Here is a 26,208-nt window from a genome sequence, read left to right on the forward strand (position 1 = left end):
TATTTCTCTGACCTGTGGGTTTATATGTAATTTACGACATATAAGATTTCTACACTTTAAATTTTTTTTACAGAAAATATTTATTTCTGTTTGCCAGTGGTTTTGTTAATGAGTATTAGCTTCCTATCAAGCTATAAGAATGATAGGAAACATGCTAACAAACAGCCTCAGACCTGCAGCTCATAGGAGGTTCTAGACAGGTTCTGACTGTCACTTAGGAATGAATGGGAGCCAAACTGGCGCGCGGGTTTAGTATGTATGAGGAAGCCGGTGGTGGTCGTCATTTCTGTAATGTCGATTATTGTTGGCGCCATTGTCCTGGTCAGTATGTGTCAGTACTTGTAAAGTCTGAAGTATGGCTGTCAAAGTGTAATAAATGGATGATTGCAACAACCTGAAGCGACCTGTTGTGTGTTGAAGCAGATTGTAATTCACCGCGTTATCCCCGTGCGGCTCTCTGCAGCACCGTTACACATTTACTAATTGCTTCAGTGAAATGCTGCTTCATTGATCAGGTCGGTATCTGTTTCTGAAAAAAAAAAAAAAAAAACATCTTAAATATTTACATTAGACTTTTGATGTTTTAAAATATTATAAATATTTGAATCCGTTTACTGATTCAAATATTTATAATATTTGAATTTATGTATCTGAAAAACTTTAACCATTAAAACAGTTTGCACGTTTCCATTACACAGCTTTTAATGTAATGAACAGATTTTTGCTCACTGAATCTGTTTATTATTCATGAAATACATTCTTTCATGTCCAGTTTTATCAATTTATTACGCAGTGGTTTTATATTAATGTGAATTTAACATTGAATTTTAAAATCTGAAATCTCACGACTCCCTGCAGTACCTCTGAGACACCACGAGGGGTCGCCACCTTCACGTCTGACTTAGACGGATTCATTTCCCAGTAAAACAAGAAATCATCTGAAAATTGTATTTGATTTTTGTTTACAGGAAAGAAAGGAAAAGAAAAGGGAAAAAAACAGAGAGAAGAAATTTATAAGGGGAGCCAAAAAAATTTCACCGTGTGGTTGAATCCCAGAACCAGTACCAGAACCAGTACCGGGAAGAGGTGGAAATGTCCCTCTCTCCCTCCGTAGTTCCCTTCTTAGGCTCCTCTGCAAAACTTCTCAGATGTCAGCGAGTCAGAGGCTCATGTTGCCTTCCTCCTCCTCCTCCTCCTCCTCCTCCTCCTCCTCCGGTTCGGAAACGGGATGTGATGTAAAAACACAGAAACTTTTTTTGTCTTCGGAGTTGATCGGATTTTTCTGGATCCAAACGGATTGTTCCGAAACAAGCCGAATCTGATCAAATCAGGAGTTTTTCGGAAAGTCGCCGGGAGTTGAAGAGACGGATCGACTCCTCCACCATGACCCAGTGAGGGAACCCGAACCGAACCGAGCCGGGGAGAAGCTGTGAAGCTGCTGCATTGGACCCGGAGAGAAACAGCGGAAAACAGGTAAAAAGTTCCGAACCTCCCGAACCGGACCGGACCCAGAGGTTTCTGAGATTCGATGAGGCCTTCAGGAGCCCATCGGAACTCTGGGCTTTGTTCTGAACCGGACCCGCTAGTTTTCCAGGAATTATCCAGATCCGCTCCATGAACTGGGACTAATCCTTCCCAGCATCAGAACAGAGACTGGACCGGGTCTGCGGGACCGAAACCCGAAGCTTTCAGAGGTTTTAATGGAAGTTAGAAACGAGCAGCAGCTGGATGGTTCTGTTGGACCTGCAGCTGATCCAGAACAAAACATCTGGATTAATCTGGATTATTAATCCAGTCCATTCATTCTGTTCTGGGTCAGATGTTTCAGGTCGGTTCTGATGGTTCTGATCCGCTGCACCTGGACCATCTGGACGTTCAGTCCACTAAGGAACCAGACTGCATGCTGGGACGTTGTCATGACAACAGCAGTGCAGATCCTCCCGTTCCTGCTGGATGTTCTGCAGGAACCGGGTTCTGTGTGACGGGTTCTGCTGTCCTGCTGGTTCTGTTTCCTGGTCCCGGTGCTGGTTCTGGATCATGACGATGGATTGGTTCAGAAAAATCTGATTATTTCTTATTGTCCAAATATTAATTTGAGTTTCTCAGAGAAAATAATCTCATCAGTAAAAGTTTTGGCAGCACAACATTCCCGTATCGGACCGGTCCGCCCTGCAGCCAGTCCAGACTCCGGGTCAGAGGTCACCTGATCCTCTGACAGGTCATGATGTCATCTGACAGGCTTCAGACCCGCAGCACCACACACCCTCTACCGAGGTGAACTCCTCATGTTGATTCTTCATGCTGGTTTTATTCTCTGACCAGAGTTCCCAGTAGAAAACCAACAGGAGACTGGTTTCCACTGGCATCACCCTAAACAACCAGTTGGCCTGCTGATGGAGTCCAGTGGTTGCTATGGAGATGTGGAGACCCGTCTTCCTCAGCATTGTGAAGTGATGGAGGGGAACAGGAAGTGATGGAGGGGAACAGGAAGTGACGGAGAGGAACAAGAAGTGATGGAGGGGAACAGGAAGTGACGGAGAGGAACAAGAAGTGATGGAGGGGAACAGGAAGTGATGGAGGGGAACAGGAAGTGATCCAGTTGACCAGAATGGCCTTCATAGTTAAAACACAGAATTCACTTTCACTTAATTAACTAATTAATTAATTAATGTTTTATGAATATTTGAAGTAATCAAAATAACATCATTAGTACTAAAATGATACAAATAAATGCAGTAAAGGATAAACCCAAAATAAAATAAATAATAACTGGAGAAAAGATCTTTAGTGATATTATTTATGTCATCTGGAGGATATTTTTCTCTCCATCCCAACATTTTGTTTTCTTCTGCTGTTTGTTGTCAGCGGCTGCAGATGTTTCTGTTCTCGGCGCGTTCTGCTGACTCAGCAGCTCATCGTCTGGAGACATGAAACGTGTTTCATCATCGCGCTGTGAGGAAAACGTGTCTGCAGCCTTAGAGCGGCTCCACTGACAGCTTCCTGTTTGTGTTCTGGTTCTGATGGAGACGGAGGCTCATCTGGACTCCTTCCTCCTCATCGTCATAACAAACCTCATCCAGCATCAGCTGTTTGTCTGAATCCCAGCAGTGAGTTCTCGGAGCTGGACGGCGGTTCTGATCCGCTCTCAGGCCGGAGCGCCTCTGTTTGGTCGGATTCTGGTGATTCAGAGTAAACCAGTGGAGCTGGAACAGCCGCTAGCTTCTGGGTGCTAGCTTAGCATGCTGTGTCATCTGACAGCAGGATGTGAGGTCATGGTGTGAGGCAAGTGGCTGGTGGACAGGAAGTGGCAGCATCATGCTGAGTCCAGTGTGGTTCTGACCGGTTCTGGATAACATGGTGAGAAGGAACCAAACACTCTGGTCTGTCTGGACCGGTTCTGTGAGAGTTCTTCCTCCATCAGTAACGCTGCATAGAGTCACAAAGTGAACGCTGTGAGATGAGTGACCTCTGACCTCCAGCAGGTCTCTGACCCCCTGCAGTAAGGCTGAAGGCTGAAGCCTCTCTGACAATCTGATGTTTCTGCAGCAGCAGGTCAAACATCTGGGAGTTTCTTCTTCACTGCTTCCACTGAAACAGAACCTGGTTCTGATGGTTCTGATGGTTCTGATGGTTCTGACCCGCTTGTTTCCCAACATGTGCTGGTTCCCCTAAAGCAGAACCTCTTTGCTAGAAGCGATTTTTTGTTTAATTCTTTATCTAACTTTGAGTCGCCGATTATCTTGGATGTTTTATGAACTTTCAGCAGATTAAAGTTTTGATGGTTAAGAATTAAGACATTCATGCTCTTATTTTGAAGGGCCCGTTAATGGCAGTAAAGTTTCGGTTCATTCTGGTTGTCAGTTCAGGATTTCAGATTTTTGTGTTTTATATTATGGGACATTTTCAGGCCTGTTACCTAGCAACAAGGAGACCCTGAAGTTTACATCTTCTCCCTGTGTGTGTGTGTGTGTGTGTGTGTGTGTGTGTGTGGGTGTGTGTGTATGTGTGTGTTCTCTCCATTTGTCTCTGATTGCCATCAGGACTCGGTGAGTTCTGGTTGTTCTGGTTCTGGTTGTTCTGGTTCTGGTTGTTTGTCCTCAGCGTTGTTATGAACAACATGAACTATAATCAATCATCAATAATTATCAGAAACATTTGACACATCCAGCCTGTTTTATCGTTTAACTTTCCTCCCCCTGAGCAGCTTCATGTTCACCTCAGCTGGACTCAGTCTCTGGTTCCAACAGAATCAGTCTCTGGTTCTGTTGGGGTTCTTTGGGTCTCCACGCTCAGGTTCCCAAGTGGGTGTCGGTTCAAATCCCTGCGTGTTAAATCAGGCGCTGCACATTCTGCACATTCCTGCAGCTCTGCTTGTACGTGGTGAGCGGCTCCGAGTCGGACGGCCTCCTCTAAGGCTTCAGCTCTCTGCTGCCGGGTCGGCCGCCTCGGGTCGCTGCCCCGACCCAAACTGGAGCAGGAACTGAAGATGAACTCAGGCTGCAGGCTGCAGGCGGCTCTGACTTCCTGCTCAGTTTCAGTTCATGAACTGAAGGTTTGAAACTCAACGTGACACCAGAACCTCTGATTCTGTGGCTTTTCTTCAGGTTGTACCTGAATGTAACACAGGTGGCGCTCTGCAGGGATCAGACCAAATCCTCTGGACGAATGTGAATGTATCTATTTTCATCCAGTTAGTGTGAAATCATGAAGGAGGAGAACGTGGCCGTAACGTGACAATCAGAGGAAGATGAAGCCAGAACCGGATCTGCAGTTTGTCCACAGAGTCTGAAGGTCCGTCTGATGATGGACATAAAATCAGTCACAGCGAAACCAGAGTCACCGCAGCAGGTTCACTTTAATATCAGCATTTATTGATCAGTAATAATCCCTAGAACAATAAGGAAATAGTATTTTACAATAAGTCAGTATTGTAGTTCTTTCTTCCTAAAACAATCATTAAGGGTGTTCATGATGTTCTGATATTGTTACTCATTATGTCTGCAGTCTGTTTGTTGTAGAAAGTTCTACCAGGTTTGTTTCTTTATCAGCCGCCGCAGCGTCTTTCTCCTCTCCGCTGTCGGTAAACGGCTCCAGCGGATCGACGGCTCCAGCGGATCAACGGCTCCAGCGGATCAACGGCTCCCCGTCGCTCTCAGAGCTTCAGACTAACAGAACCAGATGTTTTGTTTTTGTCTGTTTTCCTCCTGGACCAGAACTTTTTCTCGATCCACTCAGCTCTGCTTCTGCGTCGTTTTTCTCCTTGTGCTGCGCTGGTGCAGGACATGATGCTGAAAATGGTTCAGTAGAAAATAACCTGACGTCTGTTGTGTCTTTAAGAGATTTTAGGGTGAAATGATACTTAATGCTTTAAACTTTTTATTCTGTTTGTTTTTGTTTTCCATGTTGCTCTGCATCGTTGTTCCCTTTGAAAACACAAGAATACCTGAAAACTGTTTTACTTTGGTCATTTAACTCAAACATTTCTCTAAATTACAATTAAATCATTTCCCATCTAAGAGCTCAAGTTAATCAGATATCTGAGTTTAATACAGTAAAACTAAAGGAAGCATCAATAGTTTTATTCAGCAGAGATAGAAAGTTACAAATACAGGTAAATAATCTTTGGTATATTTTGATCCTGACCCAAATGAAGAGCAGAACCTCTGATGTGTTTTTGGTTTGAATCTTCCTCCAACATGTCTGCCTCCTCAGTATCCATGACGATGAGAATCATTTTTAGGGAGACAACAAACTGCAGCAGAATGTTTTCACAGAGAGAACATCTGAACTTTCCTGCGTTTGGTCCAGAGTTTGATAAGAGAACCTGTTTGTGTTTTTAGAGGAAGGTTTCTTCCTGTTCTGCTGGGAACAGCTGGAGCTGCTTCTCGTCTGACAGCGTCCCACATTCAGCACATCTGGAACAAAATGTTTGCTGTTGCATAATCAGAGCAGCAGCACCGACCCACAAACACAAAGCATCAGCAGGACAGCACTCAGTCTGAGACACGTTGACTTGAAGTCTCCTTTAACGATGAGTTTATTCCTGCTGCCTGGTGAACCTCAGGTTGATCTCCAGCTGCTCATCATCTCCTCTAACTGCTTCACTGCAGCTGAATTAGAAATAAAAACATGTTTGATGCGTCTTAAAAACTTCCCCAGAAGTCCAGTAATCTGGACCAGTTCTGGTTTTCACAGCATCACTTCCAGTCTGTAAATGGAAAGACATTCCTAGAGGAGGGAAATGTTTGAATTTACTAAACGATGTAGTGTCAAAAATCTGTTATTTATTTACGGCTCTAACCAGATGAACATGTTCATGGCGGGACAGGAAGTGAAGCAACAGAGTCATGTTGACCTTTCACCTGATGCTAATCCGACGCATCGCTCAGATTTCTATGGTTTCATACTTCATGTTATATCAAAAGACACAAAGGAGATTTAATGACTCAGTTCAGGTTTTATCTCATTAAAACTCTCCAAACGTTCCTCCTGTTCACCTGCAGCTAAAACCTTTTTCTTCTCAGTGTCTGAGGCAAGTGAAGGAGAGACGGTCGGACTGAACATGTTGTCTCAGATTTAACTTCTCTTATCCACCACATGATGAGACTTTCTGGTGGAATAGCATTTTGATTGCTACATGCTACAGCTAGCTAAACCCGCACAAGTCAAAATCAGACTGAAAAGTGAGACTTTCAGCTGCTTCCCTTCACCATAACTTGCTAATATTTTAGCAAACACAGTTGCTAGGGGCAACAGAGTGCACATCACAGTGAGAATGCTGGTCAGAACTGGAGCAGAAGTTTTACTGCCCATCTGAATTTGAGTTGTTCTGTAATGTTTTTGACTGAGTTCTTCTCAGGGCACTTTTAAATCATTTGCTGTTTGCCGGTTTGTTAGGTTTCCTCCAGTCTTTCTTTGTCTCATGGTGTTTGGTACTGATGCGTCCGTCCATGCAGCGTGGTTTCAGCTGCTGCGTTTTCATCAAGAGCTAAAACCCTAAAGATGCTTGAAAAGGAAAAAGTATAAAAAGGATTAAATATTTCCTGCAGTCGGTAAAAAGCAGGACGAGTTTTGATTCATTTATTTATGATTTCATAGAGATGAACCTGGATGGAGTCAGCCTGGCCTCCGACGCCCCAAAATAAAAACTACATAACTTCAACTAATTCTTTGAAAAACAGCAACTTAACCAGATAAATTAAACCAACTTTGGATTTTTAATTATGAGAACACATTAAGAATAAAGGCTCTAAAACACTTTGACCTTTAACCTTAGACTGTAGCGTCAGGATTATTGCAAAAGCAGAAGGCTCCAGGCTGAGGAAACGGTTCTGGGCGTGTTGTGCTGTTGGGCCGTCCGTGTTGGCCTTCTGTCCGGCCGTCAGACGGAGTTCATGCAGGTTCCTCTGCGTGGCTCCCAGTGAACTCTGCCTCCTTCACCCGGTGAGCAGAGCGGGAGGAACGGATTCCTGTGTGTTTGTGTGAGCCGGAGACGGCCGGGGGAAAGGAGCAGAGAGAGAAATCTGGGTTGCGTTGAATGTTTGGAATGTTGAGGCTTTTGGCTTCAGTTCGTTCTGACGAAGGAGGAGGAGGAGGAAGAGGAGGGCCGGGAGGAGGAGGAAGAGGGAAACAGACAAAGGAGATAAGAAGAGTGAAGGAAAGGAGAAAAACTCTGGAAAATGTTGAGAGGAGAGCAAACAGAGCTGCTCTGAGCCAGAGCTAATTAACCAGAACCAGAGTTATTTTAGAGGATAAATCATCTGGAGCAGCTGAAAAACGTTTTAAACTCCAGACTTTGATCATCAATCTATTATTATTGATCAGGTTTTGGTTCTTCATTAGAGAAGAATCTTCAAACATGAGTTTGATTGTAAACAGCTTGTCGTCCCGTCGCAGCAGGAAGTCAAACCGTTTAACGCCTGACTCTTGTTTTGGGTCGACGTGGTTCTGGTTTGTCCCGGGTTCTGCTCACAGCCCGGCCCGTTTGCTGCGTTTTCCTCTCTGCTGGTTTCCTGTCAGTTTAAAGCACATTAAAGGCTACCGGTGCCTGTGAGGAACATTTACAGCGAGCCTTCACCAAGAACCTTCTGGTGTGTCATGTCTGGTTTTACTGAAGTATTTTATTTTCCCGTCTGATTTTCTTCAGGGGTTAGAGATGAAACGAGTCGGTTTGTGTCTCAGACCTTCAGTAAAGCTGCTTCCTTCTCTGTTTTCCCTGTTTTGATGGGAGGATTCATGTGTTACTGAGTTAAAATCTGCTGTTTGGGTTTGGAATCAAAATGTTTCATAATTAAAAAAAATCCCAAACTGCCACAGTTTTAATCAGAAGGTGCAGAATTTGAGCCTGAATGAAAGAATCTGCTGCCTGGTTGTTGGTTTGGGAAGAAAACGGTTCAGTCTTTGTGTTTTTAGGGTTCCATCTCAGAACATGATGCACACACAGCAGAACCGGTTTTAACTGTAGGGCTGTAGTACCACGAGCTGCCAGGCGTGGCGCTGTTTGAGGCCTGGTCAGGAACAAGCTGAGATACGTTCTCATTATTTCTTTTACGGCTCCTAGAGGAGTTTTATTTCCCGCTGTGGAAAATATGTTTTGAATTATTGTAAAAATGTTTGAGACGATGTTTTGAGTGCAGATGTTTGGTGGGTTTAGCCGTCGCCTCATCTGGATCCGCTTTGTTTTCTGTCCCCCGTGTCTTTCCCTCTGCTGTCATGTGATTTGAGCTGCAGAGATGAGCAACGGTGCAGGAATCTGAGCTCCAGCCAGAATATTACATAAAGCTGCTTCCTCTCCCTCGCTCTCCTCCGGCTCGGCCTTTTCCTCTCTGGACCAAGTCCATAAAGTCGCTTCCTGAGACCAACACAGACGTTTCTGACTGAAAAAAGAGATTGTTTCAGGAGCTTCCGGGTCACCAGATAGTTTCAGCAGCTGGTTGAGTTTAGTTGAATCAGCAGCAGAATAATGTGGACCTTCCCCAACATGTTGCTGGAGGAGACGGAGGTGCAGCCGCGGGTTGTAACTCAGTCTGACTGTAAAGTTACAGCCTGAAGCTAAAAGATCAAAATGTTCCCGTTTTATTCCTTCATTTAGAAATTATACAGTTTCAAACTAATTTAGAAATGTTGAAAATAAATATTTTGTTTACAAATTTAATATTGAACTTTAAACTACATCTTTAGTAAAGGAGATAAACATTTAGCTCTTAACTAAACATTTAGTGTAGAGATAAATATTTAGTGAATCAGGTAAATAATTTTTAAACTTGCTGATTAAATAATAATTTTGAAACTGATATTTACAAATTAATGAATAACATGATAAAAATATGATATAAATGTAATTTTGTGCTGATTTTACAAACAGAAAAAATCTCTGAGAGTTTTAATCTTTTTGTAACTTTACTGGTTTCCAGGAAAGGAAATAATATTTCATAAAACATTGATGAATGTTGGTCTTTAAAATGTTTATTGGTAACAAAGTGAACATGAATCCTCTGTTGCCTTCTTGTAATAAATGTTTGTTTCTGTGTGTCCAGGAACATTTAAATGACCTGATGAACTTTAACGACCTTTTAAAGTTCAGTTTCTGCTCTTTTCTTTCCTCCTCTGTTCTCTGATCTTTTCCTTCGTTTCTTTCTGCCTGTTTTTCTTCTTCTCTCTTATCAGCTCAGCGTTCTGTCTTCCTGTCTTTGTGTCCGTCCCCCCCCGGTCCGTCCTGTCCTCGTTCTCCCCGCCCCGTCCAGCTGTCGGTCCCTCTGAATCCGGGACTTTGCAGCAGAGAGTTGCTGCCAACAGACATGAAATCTGTGCAGGACTGAGACGTTTCTGTTTGGAGCCTCAGTGAGAAACAACATGATGAAATCAAACCGTCATTAATTACGCTGGCAGTCGTTCAGAGACGTCGACCTGCAGCAGTTTGGTCGAGTCTCAGAACCAAGCAGAAACGTTTCTGCCTGTCCCGGACCGGGTCAGACAGTAATTCAGTCAAATCTGTCCGTCGCTGCGTTTGGTAGAAGGAATGTTTGACGGCTGAAGACTGAAGTTATAGAAACCTGAAACTCTCTCTGCTCTTCTTCATGTTTCTGAAAGTTAAGGTTGGAAAATCCAACATCAAACTGAAACTTTCTGGATTACTGGTCACCATGGCAACAAACACAAACCAAGCTCAGGATGCTGGCTCACATCCTGCTCATAACTGGAGGGTCACATAAACAATTTAATAAGAGTTTCTGTTTCTGTGAATATTTCATGTTTTATGATCTTCTGTGTGTCACTTTGACTTCATTAACTCTTGGTTCCAGTTCTGGTTCTGGTTCCAGTTCTGGTTCTGGTTCTGGTTCTGGTTCTGGTTAAAAGACAAATTAAAACTGTTTAGAGCTTTAAGGGAAAACGTCTCTAAGAAAGTAAAAATGTTTCCATAAATAAAGTTAATGGTTCTAAAAACACATGGAGGGAAATCTGCAGAAAATCATAACGAATGAATCTGTCACTGAATAATAATAATAATAATGATAATAATAATAATAATAATAATAATAATAATAATAATAATTAATAATAATAATTAATAATAATAATGATATTAATAATAATAATAATAATAATAATAATAATAATAATAATAATAATAATAATAATAATAATAATAATTAATAATAATAATTAATAATAATAACAATAACAGCTGAATGATTGTTCCTGTTTCCTCTCAGAGATGTAGCGCGCCTGCTGGTGAGACCGTTGGACCATCATGCACCTCTTCCTGCTGCTGCTCCTTCAGCTTCCAGCAGCCAGTGGTCAGATCGATCCAGGTGAACACGCTGAGACAAGATGGCCGCCCAACGTGGCCCAAACCAAACCCCATCGGTTCTGGAAACTCCTGAGTAAAGTGTGTGATTGTGTGTTCAGAACATTGTCGCTATGCGTTGGGCATGGAGGACGGACGGATCCCCGATCAGGACCTGACGGCGTCCAGCCGGTGGTACGAGACCACGGGGCCGCAGTACGCCAGGTCAGAAAACTGGTTTTATCAAATCATTTTAATGTCACTTTATGTCACAACATTTTTAAAGCTGCACTGAAGAAAATATCATAAACCTGAAGACAAAAATAAAAAGGTTTGGAGAATCTGTTTCACCCTGGAGGGTTGTGTTTGGGTTGTAAAGGTCGCTGGTGCAGAGGTCAGTGACCTTTACAACGCTGCTGCTGCTGCTGCTGCTGTGAATGTAAAGTGGCAGCGCAGTGAAGGTTCTGGGTTCGAATCCCAGCCTGACTTCTTTCTGCATGCGTTTCAAATGAAACCTTTGACCAACGTGTTTGACTTGCAGGTTGAACTCTGAGGACGGAGACGGCGCCTGGTGTCCTGAGGGGCAGCTGGAGCCTTCAGACTCTCAGTACCTGCAGGTTGGTTTCCAAAAGGTCAAAGGTTAAAACTCAGTCTGAGCAGCAGTTCTGCTCAGACGGTGAGGCGTGGAGGGGAAGGTGGAGCAGGAATCTGGTTGCTGCTGATCCGGACTGAAAGGTTTGATGTGCTCTGCTGCAGATCGACCTGCGCAGACTCGCCTTCCTGACGCTGGTCGGGACTCAGGGCCGCTACGCCAGAGGTCTGGGGAAGGAGTTCGCCGCGGCGTACCGCCTGAACTACAGCCGAGACGGACAGCTGTGGAAGGCCTGGAAGAACCGGCTGGGAAAGGAGGTGAGAGACCCGAATAAGACGGAACAGCTGGAGCTCGGTGGTGGAGGCCAGACGGGACTGGCCTCCACTGGACGTTATGGAGGGAACCAGTTCAGACTGGTTCACCGAGTCTGAGCCACATTTTACCGTCAGTAAATTTTATTTTAGTTTTGTTTCCTTCCTATTTCCACTCAGGTCCTGGAAGGGAACAAAGACACCTACGGCGTTTTCTCCAACGACCTGAAGCCTCCCATCATCGCGCGCTACGTCCGCGTCATCCCCGTCACCAGGCTGTCCACCACCGTGTGCATGAGGGTGGAGCTGTACGGCTGTCCCTGGGACGCACGCGCGCTGGACAAAGATCCCTTTCAGATTTTGATGACGATCCAGCATGAAGCAGAACCTTTCAGGTTTCTCCTGCTGTCTGCAGACGGACTGCTGTCCTACAGCGCTCCAGAGGGACAGCTCATGATGTCGCCTGTAACCCCGCAGTAATCAGTCTCACGACTCCACGTACGACGGCGTCCACGAGAAAAGGTCAGGGTCGGTAAACACCAGCCGGTCCGGTTCCCCGGTTCCCTCTGACTGACGGCGTCTCTCCTAACAGGAAGCTGTTCGGAGGCCTGGGTCAGCTGACGGACGGCGTAACGGGCCGCGACGACTTCCTGGCCATCCGCCAGTACAACGTGTGGCAGGGATACGACTACCTGGGCTGGAGGAACGACACGCCGGGGACTCAGGGATACGTGGAGATGGAGTTTGTGTTCGACAGGCTGAGGAACTTCACCTCCATGAAGGTTTGCAGCTCCGCTCTCGTCTCGTTTCACTCAGACATGCAGACGCTCTTTACAACATCCAGAAAGTTCACAGTTACAGAGACATGAAGAGAATCATAGATACGTTCAAATATCAGACTGAACCAACCAGAGAAAACTGAAATGATCCGAACCACACTGGCCTGGGTGAAAAGTTATTCTTTCCCTCTTAAACCATGAATTAACTGGGATTAACCACTTTTTCTGGTTCCATTGAACTAACCACACTCTGGCCTGGTTACTGCCAGAGCTGCAGAAAGTCCCTGACATGGATCAGTGTGGACAGGTTACAGAGACTCTGGGGCTTTGGGACCCAGAGCCCCCCAGGGAGAAACACCATCCAAACATGGAGGAGTGAAGAACCTTCCCAGGACGGGCCGACCCAGAATCACTCCAACGGCTCATCAGTGACTCAGGAGGTTCAGAAGAACCCAGAACATTCAAACCTTTAAAGGCCTCAGAGTGCAGAGAAACCCTCCTGTGAACGCACGGCCCCGCCTCCAGAGAAATTTAAAAACATTTCACTGCAGAGGGTGGAGTCAAGAGACACATGGGGGCGGGGCCAAAAGACAGAGGGCGGAGCCAGGAGACACAGAGGGGCGGAGCCAAAAGACTGAGGGCGGAGCCAGGAGACACAGAGGGGCGGAGTCAAGATACACCTGGGGGCGGGGCCAATATACATTGATGGCAGGGCCAAGATACACTAAGGGCAGGGCCAAAAGACACAGAGGGGCGGAGCCAGGAGACAGAGGGGTGGAGCCAGGAGACAGAGGGCGGAGCCAGGAGACACAAAGGGGCGGAGCCAGGAGACACAGAGGGCGGAGCCAAGTGTGGGTCTGAACAAAGGGAGTTTAGTGCGATCTTGTCAGACTCTCCAAAAAAGCAGCTAGTAACAAATGTAGCTATTTTTGAACATGAACAGTTTGTCTTGAACAGATTCTTGTTTTTCCCAACATTTGTCCTCTGAAGTCTCCTCTGTCTTTCTTCACTTCCACCTGTCCCTGATGCAGGTTCACAGTAACAACATGTACAGCCGCGGCGTGAAGATCTTCTCCTCCGTGTCCTGTTGGTTTAAGCCTTTCCTCAGCTGGGAGCCAGAGTCCGTTTCCTTCTCCACCATTCTGGACGACAGGAACCCGAGCGCCCGGTACGTCACGGTGCCGCTGAGCCGCCGGGCCGCCAGGTCGCTCCGCTGCCGCTTCTACTACGCAGACGTCTGGATGATGTTCAGTGAGATCTCATTTCAATCAGGTGAAGATTCAAGCTGTCGGCGTTCCTCAGGGCTGAGTGTTCAGTCCTCTGATTTTTACCACAAAGTCAAACTTTGTGCAGATTGTAAAACATAAAAAATGACCAAGTTTTTGTTTCCTAGAAGACATCATACTGCCAACACAGCAGCCACTGATGGGGACATCTGTTCCAGGGGGACGTAGGGACGTCACCATGACAACCGCACCAAAGACCGATAACACAGGTAAGACAACATGTCATGGTCCTTTAGATTGTTCAGTTTCCTGCAGAAACCTTCATGTTTCCTCCTGATCGCAGCAGCTGCTCCGTCCGCCAGCAGCGGCTCAGACCCAGACAACACGGCCATTCTGATTGGCTGCCTGGTGACCATCATCCTCTTGCTTGTCATCATCATCTTCCTCATCCTCTGGTGCCAGTGTGTCTGCAAGGTGCTGGAGAAGGTGCAAAGATAAAAAAAAGAACAACAGATTTTTCTTGAACTGATCTTAGTCAGATTCAGATCCTGTGAAATGAAAAGTCAAAGTTTATGTTTTTCTGGCCCAGGCTCCTCGTCAGATCCTGGATGAGGAGGTGACGGTCCGCCTGTCCTCCTGCAGCGACACCATAATCCTGCAGACGCCGCCGGTGCCGCCGCGGTCCCGGCATCCTCCTGCAGGTAGCGCTGTCTCCGTGACTCCTCAACGTTTACCTGTTCAGATCTTCAGATTCTTTACTGTCCCAACAAACATCAGTCGTTATGTTCTGAAGAGACAGAGCAGACAGCTGCATCATGTTTTCAGAAGTTTTCTGAACACATTTTGACTGTTGTAGCGATGCGATGAGCCATAATTCACGTAAAGGTCATCAGAGGAAACATCTAGAGCTCAGATGGAGGAAACATTTGTCAGCAGAGGGCCAAGAACACGCAGCCTGTCAGGACAAATGGTTTTCCAGCTGCTGCCTCAACTCTTCCAGCACAAAGAGCAACACGACTGTCAGATCCGAAGCCCGACCCGCCTCTCAGGCTTTCTGCATCTGTTTACTCTGATGCCAGGTTTAACTACAGGAAGTCGTGTTGGCTGCAGGGTGAAGCCGCGGTTTGTTCCCAGATGAAGTTCTGCTCTTTCTGAGTTCTGTTTGCTCCTCAGCTTCCTGTTTCTGCACAGAAACATGGAAGTTAAACTGGGTCTCAGGTGGAACCAGTGACATCGCTCTGAATTTCCACTGAGCTTCTAGAATCTGGATTTAGCATCGAGGCCGACTGGTGACCCAATGGACATGAGGGAATGTTTAATGTTTCCGTAGCTCTGATTTATGTCTGGTAGATTTCACCAAAGTTCATAAAACACTGGAACAGACAGATGATGGGCAGCTAGCTGGCTAACTAAACAGATAGCTATGCTAACTAAACAGCTAGCTGCGCTAACTAAACAGCTAGCTGCGCTAACCTTAAAGCACTAATCAGAAACATTAGCTCTGCTAACAGTAAAGCGCTACAACAACATGGTATTTAGCAGAAGCTAACAGTCAAATGCAAATATGTTGATAACGTGTCACAACATATTATATCGCCCCCAACAGTTCACATTTGTAATTGCGCCTCAGTAAGTGACTCTTGGGAACAGAACCGATGGTTCCAGTCCGATTGTTTTTATAACTCTGCTGCTGATTTTGACCAGCTGACCCCAGCAGAGCTCCAGTCAGAAACATCATCAGTGGATTTTAAACCGTTTGGTTTCTAACAATGCAACAGATTTTAAACTGTTCTCATTCTGGGTTTGGAATAAACGTCATTTGTAACTCGGGTCGAGAACCTGAGGAGAGGAAACAGAACCGCTGCGTGTTCCCCCACTTCAAAATAAGAGCATGGATATGAACTACTTGTTAAGAGCCGATAATAAACCTTTATTTGCTGACGTTGTATTTTTGCCCCCAGGCCCCACCAACACCGACCCCCACTATGAGCGGGTCTTCCTGCTGGACCCTCAGTACCAGAACCCGGCCGTCCTGAGGAACAAGCTGCCGGAGCTGTCGCAGAGCGCCGAGGCTTCAGGTAAACCAGATCTTCACTCACTTTTGTCTCCTCACAGTAACATGTACCGACCCAAAACGAATCCGCTCCATTTGGCAGAACCAGAACCTTCCTGTCTTTCTAACTGGATTTCTCTGGTCCATGATGTTTTCCTGGTTTGTGGAAACATTATGAGATTCTAATTAGATTCATGTAAATAGTTTGTTTTTAAATAAAGGTTTGAATTTACTGTTCATAGCAGTAAAACTTTGGGTAATGTCCCTTTAATATTCCTACTCCAGAGAGGACAGATTATTCTTTTGCTGGCTTTTCCATTACATAGATATTTTGATTTATCATCTCTGGTTTATTTTTGTGATCATTTTTTATTTTATTTGCGTGTTTTAGACGTTTAGCTGCCAGATCTGAAGGGTTTCCTGTAAATGTTAGGTCTCTGCTCCACTTTGCCCCCTGGTGGCCATTAAGAGCATCTCCCCCACCCAGCAGGAAAACATTTGGGTCGCCTCCTTCACTTTTCTCAGACTCTGTCGGTTCTGTCTTTTCTTCTTGTCTGGATCTTCCTGCATGCTCATTCTCCTCTCCCCCTCCTGCAGCTCTCTGCCTCTTTCCGTGTCTCCTCTTCCTCCAGCGCTCTTCCTCGGTAACCCTCTCTATGACCTGCTGCTGCTGACTTCCTGTCGCCAGACGTCAGGATGGCTTGGTGGTAAGAGATGAAAGGTGTGACGACTTGAGACGTTTTAAAGAATATCAGGTGGGCGAGCGGGGATTCAGAGTTTAACGTATTTCTGGATATTCTGTCATTCTGGGTATCAGTCAGTGGAACCATCTCCAGTAATACAGAAACAACATCTGTAGTAAAAAGTATTAATATTTTGTACATTAGATTGGCCATTTATCATCTTGTTACAACAACAAAATTATTAGAATATAAATTAATAATTACTCAACACCTTAATTAGATTTCTATATTATAATACTGCAACCTCTGTATTATTATCACATTAACTGAAAAGTGGTTAACTGGTTTTTACATTAATAATTATTTCTCTCTCCCCTTTACCATCTTATTATTGAAGCATTAGATACTATTTTGGTCTTTACATAACAATAAAAAAACATATTATTACTACTTTTATCTTTTTTTTAAAACAAATTTCAGGTTGCTATTTTATTTGGTGTAAGTGTCTTTTATTATGCATGTTAAAAAATATATAATTTATTCAAAATGATCAACTTGGCTCACCATCCTTCACTCTTAATCATCTGGTGTCACATAATTATTAGATCTTATTTCTCTACATGATCAGGAAGTTTTAGAGGCTCCTCCACCTTCTGATCACTTTGGTCACATTATTTCTTTACTGCATTACATTCCTGCAAACTTCATTGTGTTTCATGTTCCAGTTTTTTCTTCTACCTGATCTTTTCTCAACTCTACTGATTCCGGGATATTTTTATACTAAAGTAAAATCTTCTTGTTAAGATCAGATTGTATCTTAAACTTCCTCTAGTATTTAATTCCTCCATCTTTGCATCGAGCTGCAACATGAAGTCTGAGCTGCTGCTGGTCCGACTGCCATGATGATGATGATGATGATGATGATGATGATGATGATGATGATGATGGTGATGATGATGATGGTGATGATGATGATGATGATGGAGATGATGATGGTGATGGAGATGATGATGATGATGATGATGATGATGATGATGATGATGATGATGGAGATGATGATGGTGATGATGATGATGATGATGATGATGATGATGATGATGATGATGATGGTGATGATGGTGATGATGATGGTGATGATGATGGTGATGATGATGGTGATGATGGTGATGATGATGATGATGATGATGGTGGTGATGATGATGATGATGATGAAGGTGATGATGATGATGGTGATGATGATGATGATGATGGTGATGATGGTGATGATGATGATGATGATGGTGATGATGATGATGGTGATGATGATGATGATGGTGATGATGGTGATGATGATGATGATGATGATGATGATGATGATGATGATGATGATGATGATGATGATGATGATGATGATGATGATGATGGAGATGATGATGATGGTGATGATGGTGATGATGATGGTGATGATGATGGTGATGATGATGATGATGATGGTGATGATGGTGATGATGATGATGGTGATGATGATGATGATGATGGTGATGATGATGATGATGAAGGTGATGATGATGATGATGATGATGATGATGATGATGATGATGATGGTGATGATGATGATGATGATGATGATGATGATGATGATGGAGATGATGATGATGATGATGGAGATGATGATGATGATGATGATGATGGAGATGATGATGATGATGATGATGATGATGATGATGATGATGATGATGTAGATGATGATGATGATGGTGATGATGATGGTGATGATGATGATGATGATGGAGATGATGATGATGATGATGGAGATGATGATGATGATGATGTTGATGGAGATGATGGAGATGATGATGATGATGGAGATGATGATGATGATGGTGATGGAGATGATGGAGATGATGATGATGATGATGATGATGATGATGGAGATGATGATGATGATGATGGAGATGATGGAGATGATGATGATGATGATAATGATGGAGATGATGATGATGATGGAGATGATGATGATGATGATGATGGAGATGATGATGGTGATGATGGTGATGATGATGGAGATGATGATGGAGATGATGATGATGATGATGATGGAGATGATGATGATGATGATGGAGATGATGATGATGATGATGATGATGGTGATGATGATGATGATGGTGATGATGGTGATGATGATGATGATGATGATGATGGAGATGATGATGATGATGATGGAGATGATGATGATGATGGTGATGATGATGGTGATGATGATGATGGAGATGATGATGATGATGATGATGATGATGATGATGATGATGATGGAGATGATGATGATGATGATGGAGATGATGATGATGGTGATGATGATGATGATGATGATGGAGATGATGATGGAGATGATGATGATGATGATGATGATGATGATGATGATGGTGATGATGATGATGATGATGATGATGATGGTGATGATGATGATGATGATGGTGATGGTGATGAAGGCTGTGTCTCTGACAGCGTGCGGCGGCGGCTACGCCGAGCCGGACGTCACCCAGTGCACGCCTCACCAGTCCTTCAACAACAACGCGCCGCACTACGCGGAGACGGACATCGTCCGGCTGCAGGGCGTCACCGGTAGCAACATGTACGCCGTCCCCGCCCTGACCGTCGACTCCCTCACCAGGAAGGACATCTCCGCCGCAGAGTTCCCGCGCCACCAGCTCATCTTCAGGGAGAAGCTGGGAGAGGGACAGTTTGGAGAGGTAAAACTCTGACTTGGATTTATACATTTATTTCTTTTCATAACGGTTTCAAGGCTTATTAATCATCTTCATGTTAATAATCCAGATTTAGCCAGAGATGCTCGTTTTCATCTTAATTTACAGGTAGAAGTTTTGGGTTTTACAGTTCAGATTTATAATAAAAATAAAAGCAAATCACAATAATAAGAACAGAAAAGACAGTTAATTTAAAAATTATTCAAAACATGTGAACCATTTTAGTTATCTAGTAAGTTCTGCTTAAATGATTCCATGAAACACTTTCCTCTGATAACTGCTCTTTCTGTTCTGTTTTGGGTTTTTCTGAATTTTGAAACCATGAAGGACTTTATATGAATCAATCTTCATGTTTTCTCAGCTCATATTTCTGTCATATCTGACTGGTGATATGAACATGATGTTTCTGTGGGCGGTTCTGGTCCGACCCGTTCGTCATGCAGTGATCCAATGAAGAGGGTCAGAAACTCACTTCCTGTCTGCAGGTCCACCTGTGTGAAGCCGAGGGACTCCCAGAATTCCTTGGGGAAGGCTCGCCTCTTCCCGACAGAGACGGACGCTCGGTTCTGGTGGCGGTGAAGCAGCTGAGGGCCGACGCCACGAGTCAGGCCAGGTACGCAGAGAGACGGACAGGGTCAGAGGTCAGAGGTCAAAGCCTGACCCTGCACTGCATGGAGGCAGAAATTAGACCAGAACTGGGAACATAGAAATGATTGTAGTTTTCAGAAACTCCACATTTCTGTTTTTATTGATGTGTTTAATATCCTGATCCACTAAGAGCCATAAATCATCAATATCACCAATAATTTGTAATAAAATACGTCACAGTGTAAAATTTATGAGTTTTCCTGAAACTTTTCACTTATAATCTCATTGATTGGAATTTTTCTAACTGGTTTCCAGTCGACACGGCAACCTACTGGGTTCAGCCTCCATCAGCTGGACCCAGACGGAGAGTTTAGTTTGTCTGAGGGTCCGAAGTTTACTGAAGACGTCTCCGATGTCCTCTGTCCATCCTCTGTCCATCCTCTGTCCGTCCTCTGTCCATCCTCTGTCCTCTGTCCATCCTCTGTCCATCCTCTGTCCTCTGTCCATCCTCTGTCCATCCTCTGTCCGTCCTCTGTCCATCCTCTGTCCATCCTCTGTCCTCTGTCTGTCCTCCAGGAACGACTTCCTGAAGGAAATCAAGATCATGTCGTTCCTCTGTCCATCCCTCTGTGTGTGTGTGTGTCGTCTGACCGCTGTGCATGGTCCTCTGCGGAGACCTGAACATGTTCCTCTGTCAGCGTGAGATCAGCACACTGACCGCATCCAACAACATCCCCTCCGTCAGGTGCAACTCCGTGCCGCGTCAAACCGCCGCCATATGTGATGATGTCATAAGGTCTCCTTGAAAATGGAGGAAACCTCATCAGAACCGCAGCGTGTCATAAAACACAAAACGGAATAAAAGCTTTGAACACATTTTGAAAAGTTCAGTTCAGTTTATTTCTACAGCTGTCCATCAGACTCTGTTTTATAAATAATCATTTTGTTTAATCAGTATGTAAGAACATTGTTACATTTTGTGCTGATTATTACAAAATATGGAGATAATTCTGTTTTAGAAATGATAATGATCTCTGATCACAAAGTTCAGTTCAGTTTATTTCTACAGCTGTAATACAGACTCTAGTTTTATAAATAATCATTTTGTTTTAATCAGTATGTAAGAACATTGTTACATTTTGTGCTGATTATTACAAAATATGGAGATAATTCTGTTTTAGAAATGATAATGAAATAATCTGGAGCATAAATGATCACAAACTGTTTTCATCCTAATCATCTTCATCATCATCTTCATCATCATCATCATCATCATCATCATCATCATCATCATCATTATGGTTCTAATAATGATCTTGGATCAAAAACACATTTCAATGTAAACTTTGATTATAAATCCTGAACTTTTGGTCATTTAGTTTTCTAAATCACTGAAACCCAGAACATTTGTTCATGTTCTGAGTTCATGTTGTTCAAAGCAAAACGATTCAAAATGTGTTCATGGATTTTATCATAATAATGCAGTTTTATGATGTTTTGTTACATTTTAAAGTCTGATTGAAGTGCATCACTACTCACTGCAGCATGGCTCTTCCTCCTCCTGACTCCGCCCCCTCTCCTCTGACCCCGCCCCCTGACTCCGCCCCATCCCATCCTCTGACTCCGCCCCTTCCCCTGCAGCCTGTCGGACCTCCTCCACATGGCCGTCCAGATCTCCTCTGGGATGAAGTACCTGGCGTCTCTGAACTTCGTGCATCGTGACCTGGCCACCAGGAACTGCCTGCTGGACCGCCGCCTCACCATCAAGATCGCCGACTTCGGGATGAGCAGGAACCTGTACAGCAGCGACTACTACCGGATCCAGGGCCGGGCCGTGCTGCCCATCCGCTGGATGGCCTGGGAGAGCATCCTGCTGGTGAGGGGATGAACCCAACAGGCCGACAGATTAAATGAGCGGATTAAACATCCTGCTGCCTCCTGCAGGGGAAGTTCACCACGGCGAGCGACGTGTGGGCGTTCGGCGTGACGCTGTGGGAAATCTTCACTCTGTGTAAGGAGCAGCCGTACAGCCTGCTGTCCGACGAACAGGTCATCGAGAACTCGGGCGAGTTCTTCCGGAACCAGGGCCGACAGGTGAGACGGGTCCATCAGAACCAGGCTGGGAGTTCTGGTCTGTTCAGAGTGTAAGAAGAAGTTTGACCACAAGGGGGAGCTGCTGTTATTTTGCTGCTTGTTTTATTGGGATTCATGTTTTTTACTGGTTCCTTTCTCTAAAGAGAAATTCAACTAGGATGAAAGTTATCAGTTAATGAGTTAATCTAAAGTTTATCTTATTGATTGAATAACAATTAATTTAAAAGCACCAGTTTTCTTAAAATGTTGAGTTTTCTCTGGTAGTAAGAGGACTGACCATCTTTCATAACATGGAGGGCAGCATGTTTCATAACAGGTCAAATTGAAAAAACTTTAACTGTAAGTTTGTTTTTTATCAGCTGTATGAAAAACTGACTGAATAAACAGAAGGTTGTGATTTTTGTACATTATTAATCTTATTTACAAAACATAATAAAACATTAATGTAGGAATAGAAAAATATGAACTGTCAAGGAGTTTGTTGAGTTTATATTTCTAAACAGAATCACATAAAATACATTTTGCATCCGACTCCAGAGTCTCTTTCCTGCTCTGGGATGCTCCCGCCATCATTATTTCTCTTACAACCATCAACTGGCTCCTTCAAGGATGACTGGTGGCGCCCTCTGCAGGATGATGGAATGTCTAAGTGACGTTTTTAGTTGATCGATTGGAAATATTTTGTATCTAAAAACCATTAATTGATAATTAATCCTAAACTGATTAATTGTTTGGTCCAACAGAACCAAAGTTGGACTGATTTCATCAGAAACCTAGCCTGACGTTTTGTTGCCATGGTGACTGAGTGCTGTTCTCCTGACCTCCAGATCTTCCTGTACGCCCCTCCTCTCTGCCCGCCGTCTCTCTTTGAGCTGATGATGCGCTGCTGGAGCCGCAACATCACGGACCGACCCACGTTTGAGGGACTTTACCAAGCCCTGAGGCCCCACGTCAACCAGTGATCCGCTGGGGCCCCTCTCCGGCTCAGGGCCCCCAGGGCTGCTGGGACTCCTGTATGGTGACAGAGATGACCATGATGGACCAGAACTGCTCGGCTGAGGTCCGATCTGAGAGGAGAAGCCTGTAGGAGCAGATGAACTTTCATCGTTTGTTTTTGTGCCAGATGTTGCCTGAAACCTGATTTCCTTCCCGTCTTCGGTTCCCTTGGAGCCCAGAACCCGACGGCGTTCAGCCCCAGGTGTTTCTGTCTGCGTGGTTCTGGTTGTTGTAAAGCACTGTGTCTGTGTCTCAGTTATTCGTGTTCGTAGATAATAACCCACACTGGAGCTAAAGTCAAAGTGTAGCGTAGAGTTTTTGTTGTTAAGGTTTTATTGTTTTTTCATATTTTGACATTTGTTTGGTCGTTTACACAGAAGAGAGTCGAGTCCAAGTTCAGCTTCCCAAGAACTAAAGGAAATCCGATTAAACTTCCCTTTTCTCTGCACAGACAGACGTACAGCTCAGAATATTCATAGATTGTGAAAACTGTTTCTGTTCCTCTTTGTAGAAAATGAAACTCATGATGTAGATTTATTATGGAGGGAAACATTTCAAAACTTTATTTCTTGTAATTTTGACTTGGTGAAAATAAAACCCCAACATTTTTAACATATTTTAAATTAAACATTGGAAACTTATGTCGAGTTTCAAATTTATTTATATAGCATGTTTCAATAATTCAAGCTGCATGAAGTGTTTACTAGGAAAAATAAGCAAAACATTAAAGACTATTTCTGTTACTGACGCTCTCCACCAGGAGGAAAAACGGCCATTACCAGCTGCTTGTTCTCAGACTGCTGTGTCCAAGCATACTCATGGAAAGTTGGGTGGAAGAAAGAAGTGCGGTAGGAAAACTTGCAAAAGCAACAGAGATAACAGCAACCAGATTGTTGAGCACAAAACCTCTCAAGAGTCTGAGAGTTTCACACAGAGTGTGACGTTAACAACGAGAACCAGAACTGGACTCAGGAGAACCAGAACCGGTGGACGGAACCAGGATGAAGTTCCAACAGTCGGTGATAAACTCGGGTCATCTGCTGGTACCAATATCTGCTTCTATCACCATGGTAACAACAGCAGTCTGGCCTGACCTTTAACCCCAGAGAATGTATGGAGTTTGGTTTTAAGGACGGTGAGTGACACCAGAACCAACGGTGTAGATGATCTGAATGTTTTACAGGAAGCTGGACCTCCAGAACCTCAGCAGAACCTCAGGTTCTCCTCCAGGCTGCACTGCTTCAACACTGGAGCCCAGACTGATCCAGAACCCTGGTACTTCTGCTTAAAGTATCATTTTAATGATCTGATGGAACATTCTGGTTTCCTGAGGTGCTGAATGTTGGGTTTTTATTCTAACCAGAACCATCAAAACTACAAGAAATAAAATCTGGAACATTTAACAAAGATAGAAGACAGGAGTTTCACGTGAAGCTTTACTTTGGAGGTTTTACACAGACAGGAAGTCCAAAGGGAGAGTCCAACCTGTGTGTTCTGGGTTCTGCAGAGCGGCTGTAGATCCGATCCGTCCTGATCGAATCATGGAGAGACACTAAAGTTTTAAAAATGGTAGAACTGAGGATGTTTCCTTTCTGAGCTGTAAAGTTCTCCACTGTCATTGAACACATCAGTGATTAAAGGATTGTTGCTGTTTGGACTCGGATCGGTTCTGATCTGAAGAAACCGTTCTTCTGTTGGAAGCAGCAGATCACCTGGAAACCGATGGAGAGTTTCCTACTTTCCTGTTAAATGTCTGATAAAGTTACAACATTAAGAAGTCTATATTAAAGCTCTTATTTTATAACTAAACTTGTAGTTTCATTTCTAATTGTTTGGATCAATAATTGGGTCGGTGCCTCCATGAGATGATGACAAAGTTCCAACCGAGGCTGGAGCTGCTGAGAAACTCAGAAACAAACTTCTTCTCTTCTTCACTGCTGGAGTTTTACCTGAAAAGGTTCAAACTTAACGAAACTCAAACTGTTTCTGTTTTCTGACGGAGCTCTGAGGTTCTGAGGTGAGAAACGTCCTGGTCAATGAAGAACGGTCCGAAGAAGAATCATCCAGCCAGCGATGTCTCATGGACCCAGCTTTCTGTTTTGTTAATGTTGTGTTTAGTTGTCTTTAGCACTTCAAGGCCTTTCACACACACACACACACACACACACACACCCACACACACACACACACACACACACACACACACACACACACACACACCCACACACAGTCACATGTTGATTAAACATCGATTTAATAAACTGTAAAAGAAGCTTCTGATCAGAAAAGAGCCACGTTGCCTTTCAATCTGGATAGACTCACAGAGAAAGAGAAGCAGTTAGAAGATTTAACGATACAGAAACTTTGGCGCTGAACCCGGCGGAAGACTTGTGAGCTGAGGATCACCAGGCAGGTGATCGGTCCAGGTGAAGCTCAGGGTAGTCTTCCCCCCAAAAGAGGGTGCCGGGTTGAGGCCTAGCTGGCCTGCAGTCTGATAGACTTGTTAGGCGCGAACCGCTTGATGATCTGTGGAGGATGGAATGGCTGCTGTTGAGCCGAGGGCAGAGGACCGCTGGATCTCCTAGGCAGAATGAGATGTTAAAGATGGCGAAACGCTCCACCACCAGACATGATGAGATGCTCACCTGCGGATATGGAACGTTGAGCTTTGAGTAGGATTGAGAGATCGGGTCTGATGTGAGATGAGAAGGCTGAGGATGCCCAGCGTCCGAGCTGAAGGAGAGAAGCTACAGGGACGCCTTGAACGGCGGTAGATGTTGCAGCGCCTACACTAAAAGAATGGCCTGAAAAGTGACTAGGTGGAAGACCGCAAGCTGCTAACGTCAGTCTGAGGTGGTGAGTGAACCAGTTAGCAGTCATGGCGAAGCATTCAGGTGTGAGAAACAGAGATTTGGATTCGTGGCAGAGTTGATGTCTTTACATGTGAATTTGAGCAAAAAGGACAGAACGGACCGTTCATGCGTGCGATAGCGATAGTACACAAACCTTTCGTTTTGGTGTGTTTAATGTAAAGGTTGTAGTGGTCCGCATGGATGGATGGATGGATGGATGGATGGATGGATGGATGGATGGATGGATGGATGGATGGATGGATGGATGGATGGATGGATGGATGGATGGATGGATGGATGGATGGATGGATGGATGGATGGATGGATGGATGGATGGATGGATGGATGGATGGATGGATGGATGTATGTATGTATGTATGTATGTATGTAGTGGTCTGCGAAGAATTTTAGATCAGATATAGATAGATCTCGTGACGAACTGAATACTTTCGATGCAGACGTGAACTCACTCAGCCCAAGAAATCCATGGAAGGCTAGGAGGAA

General features: G+C 44.3%; 1 protein-coding gene across 1 annotated transcript; it reads left to right on the forward strand.

The window, feature by feature from the left end:
* The first annotated feature begins 1,188 nt into the window (after window positions 1–1,188).
* Window positions 1,189–24,661, forward strand: ddr2l (discoidin domain receptor family, member 2, like). The gene is given in 22 exon segments (XM_044110528.1): window positions 1,189–1,473; window positions 10,713–10,811; window positions 10,909–11,011; window positions 11,328–11,403; window positions 11,543–11,695; window positions 11,870–12,016; window positions 12,104–12,165; window positions 12,167–12,211; window positions 12,282–12,471; window positions 13,500–13,740; window positions 13,862–13,963; window positions 14,038–14,180; window positions 14,284–14,395; window positions 15,656–15,772; window positions 16,380–16,454; window positions 18,915–19,159; window positions 19,660–19,787; window positions 20,339–20,408; window positions 20,410–20,507; window positions 21,404–21,638; window positions 21,707–21,856; window positions 22,684–24,661. Coding segments are annotated over 21 exon segments (2,688 nt in total). The 5' UTR covers window positions 1,189–1,473; window positions 10,713–10,750; the 3' UTR covers window positions 22,819–24,661.
* Window positions 24,662–26,208: the final 1,547 nt, after the last annotated feature.

Source organism: Gambusia affinis, unplaced genomic scaffold (assembly GCF_019740435.1).
Source record: "Gambusia affinis unplaced genomic scaffold, SWU_Gaff_1.0 Scaffold1, whole genome shotgun sequence".
Classification (NCBI taxonomy): Eukaryota; Metazoa; Chordata; class Actinopteri; order Cyprinodontiformes; family Poeciliidae; genus Gambusia; species Gambusia affinis.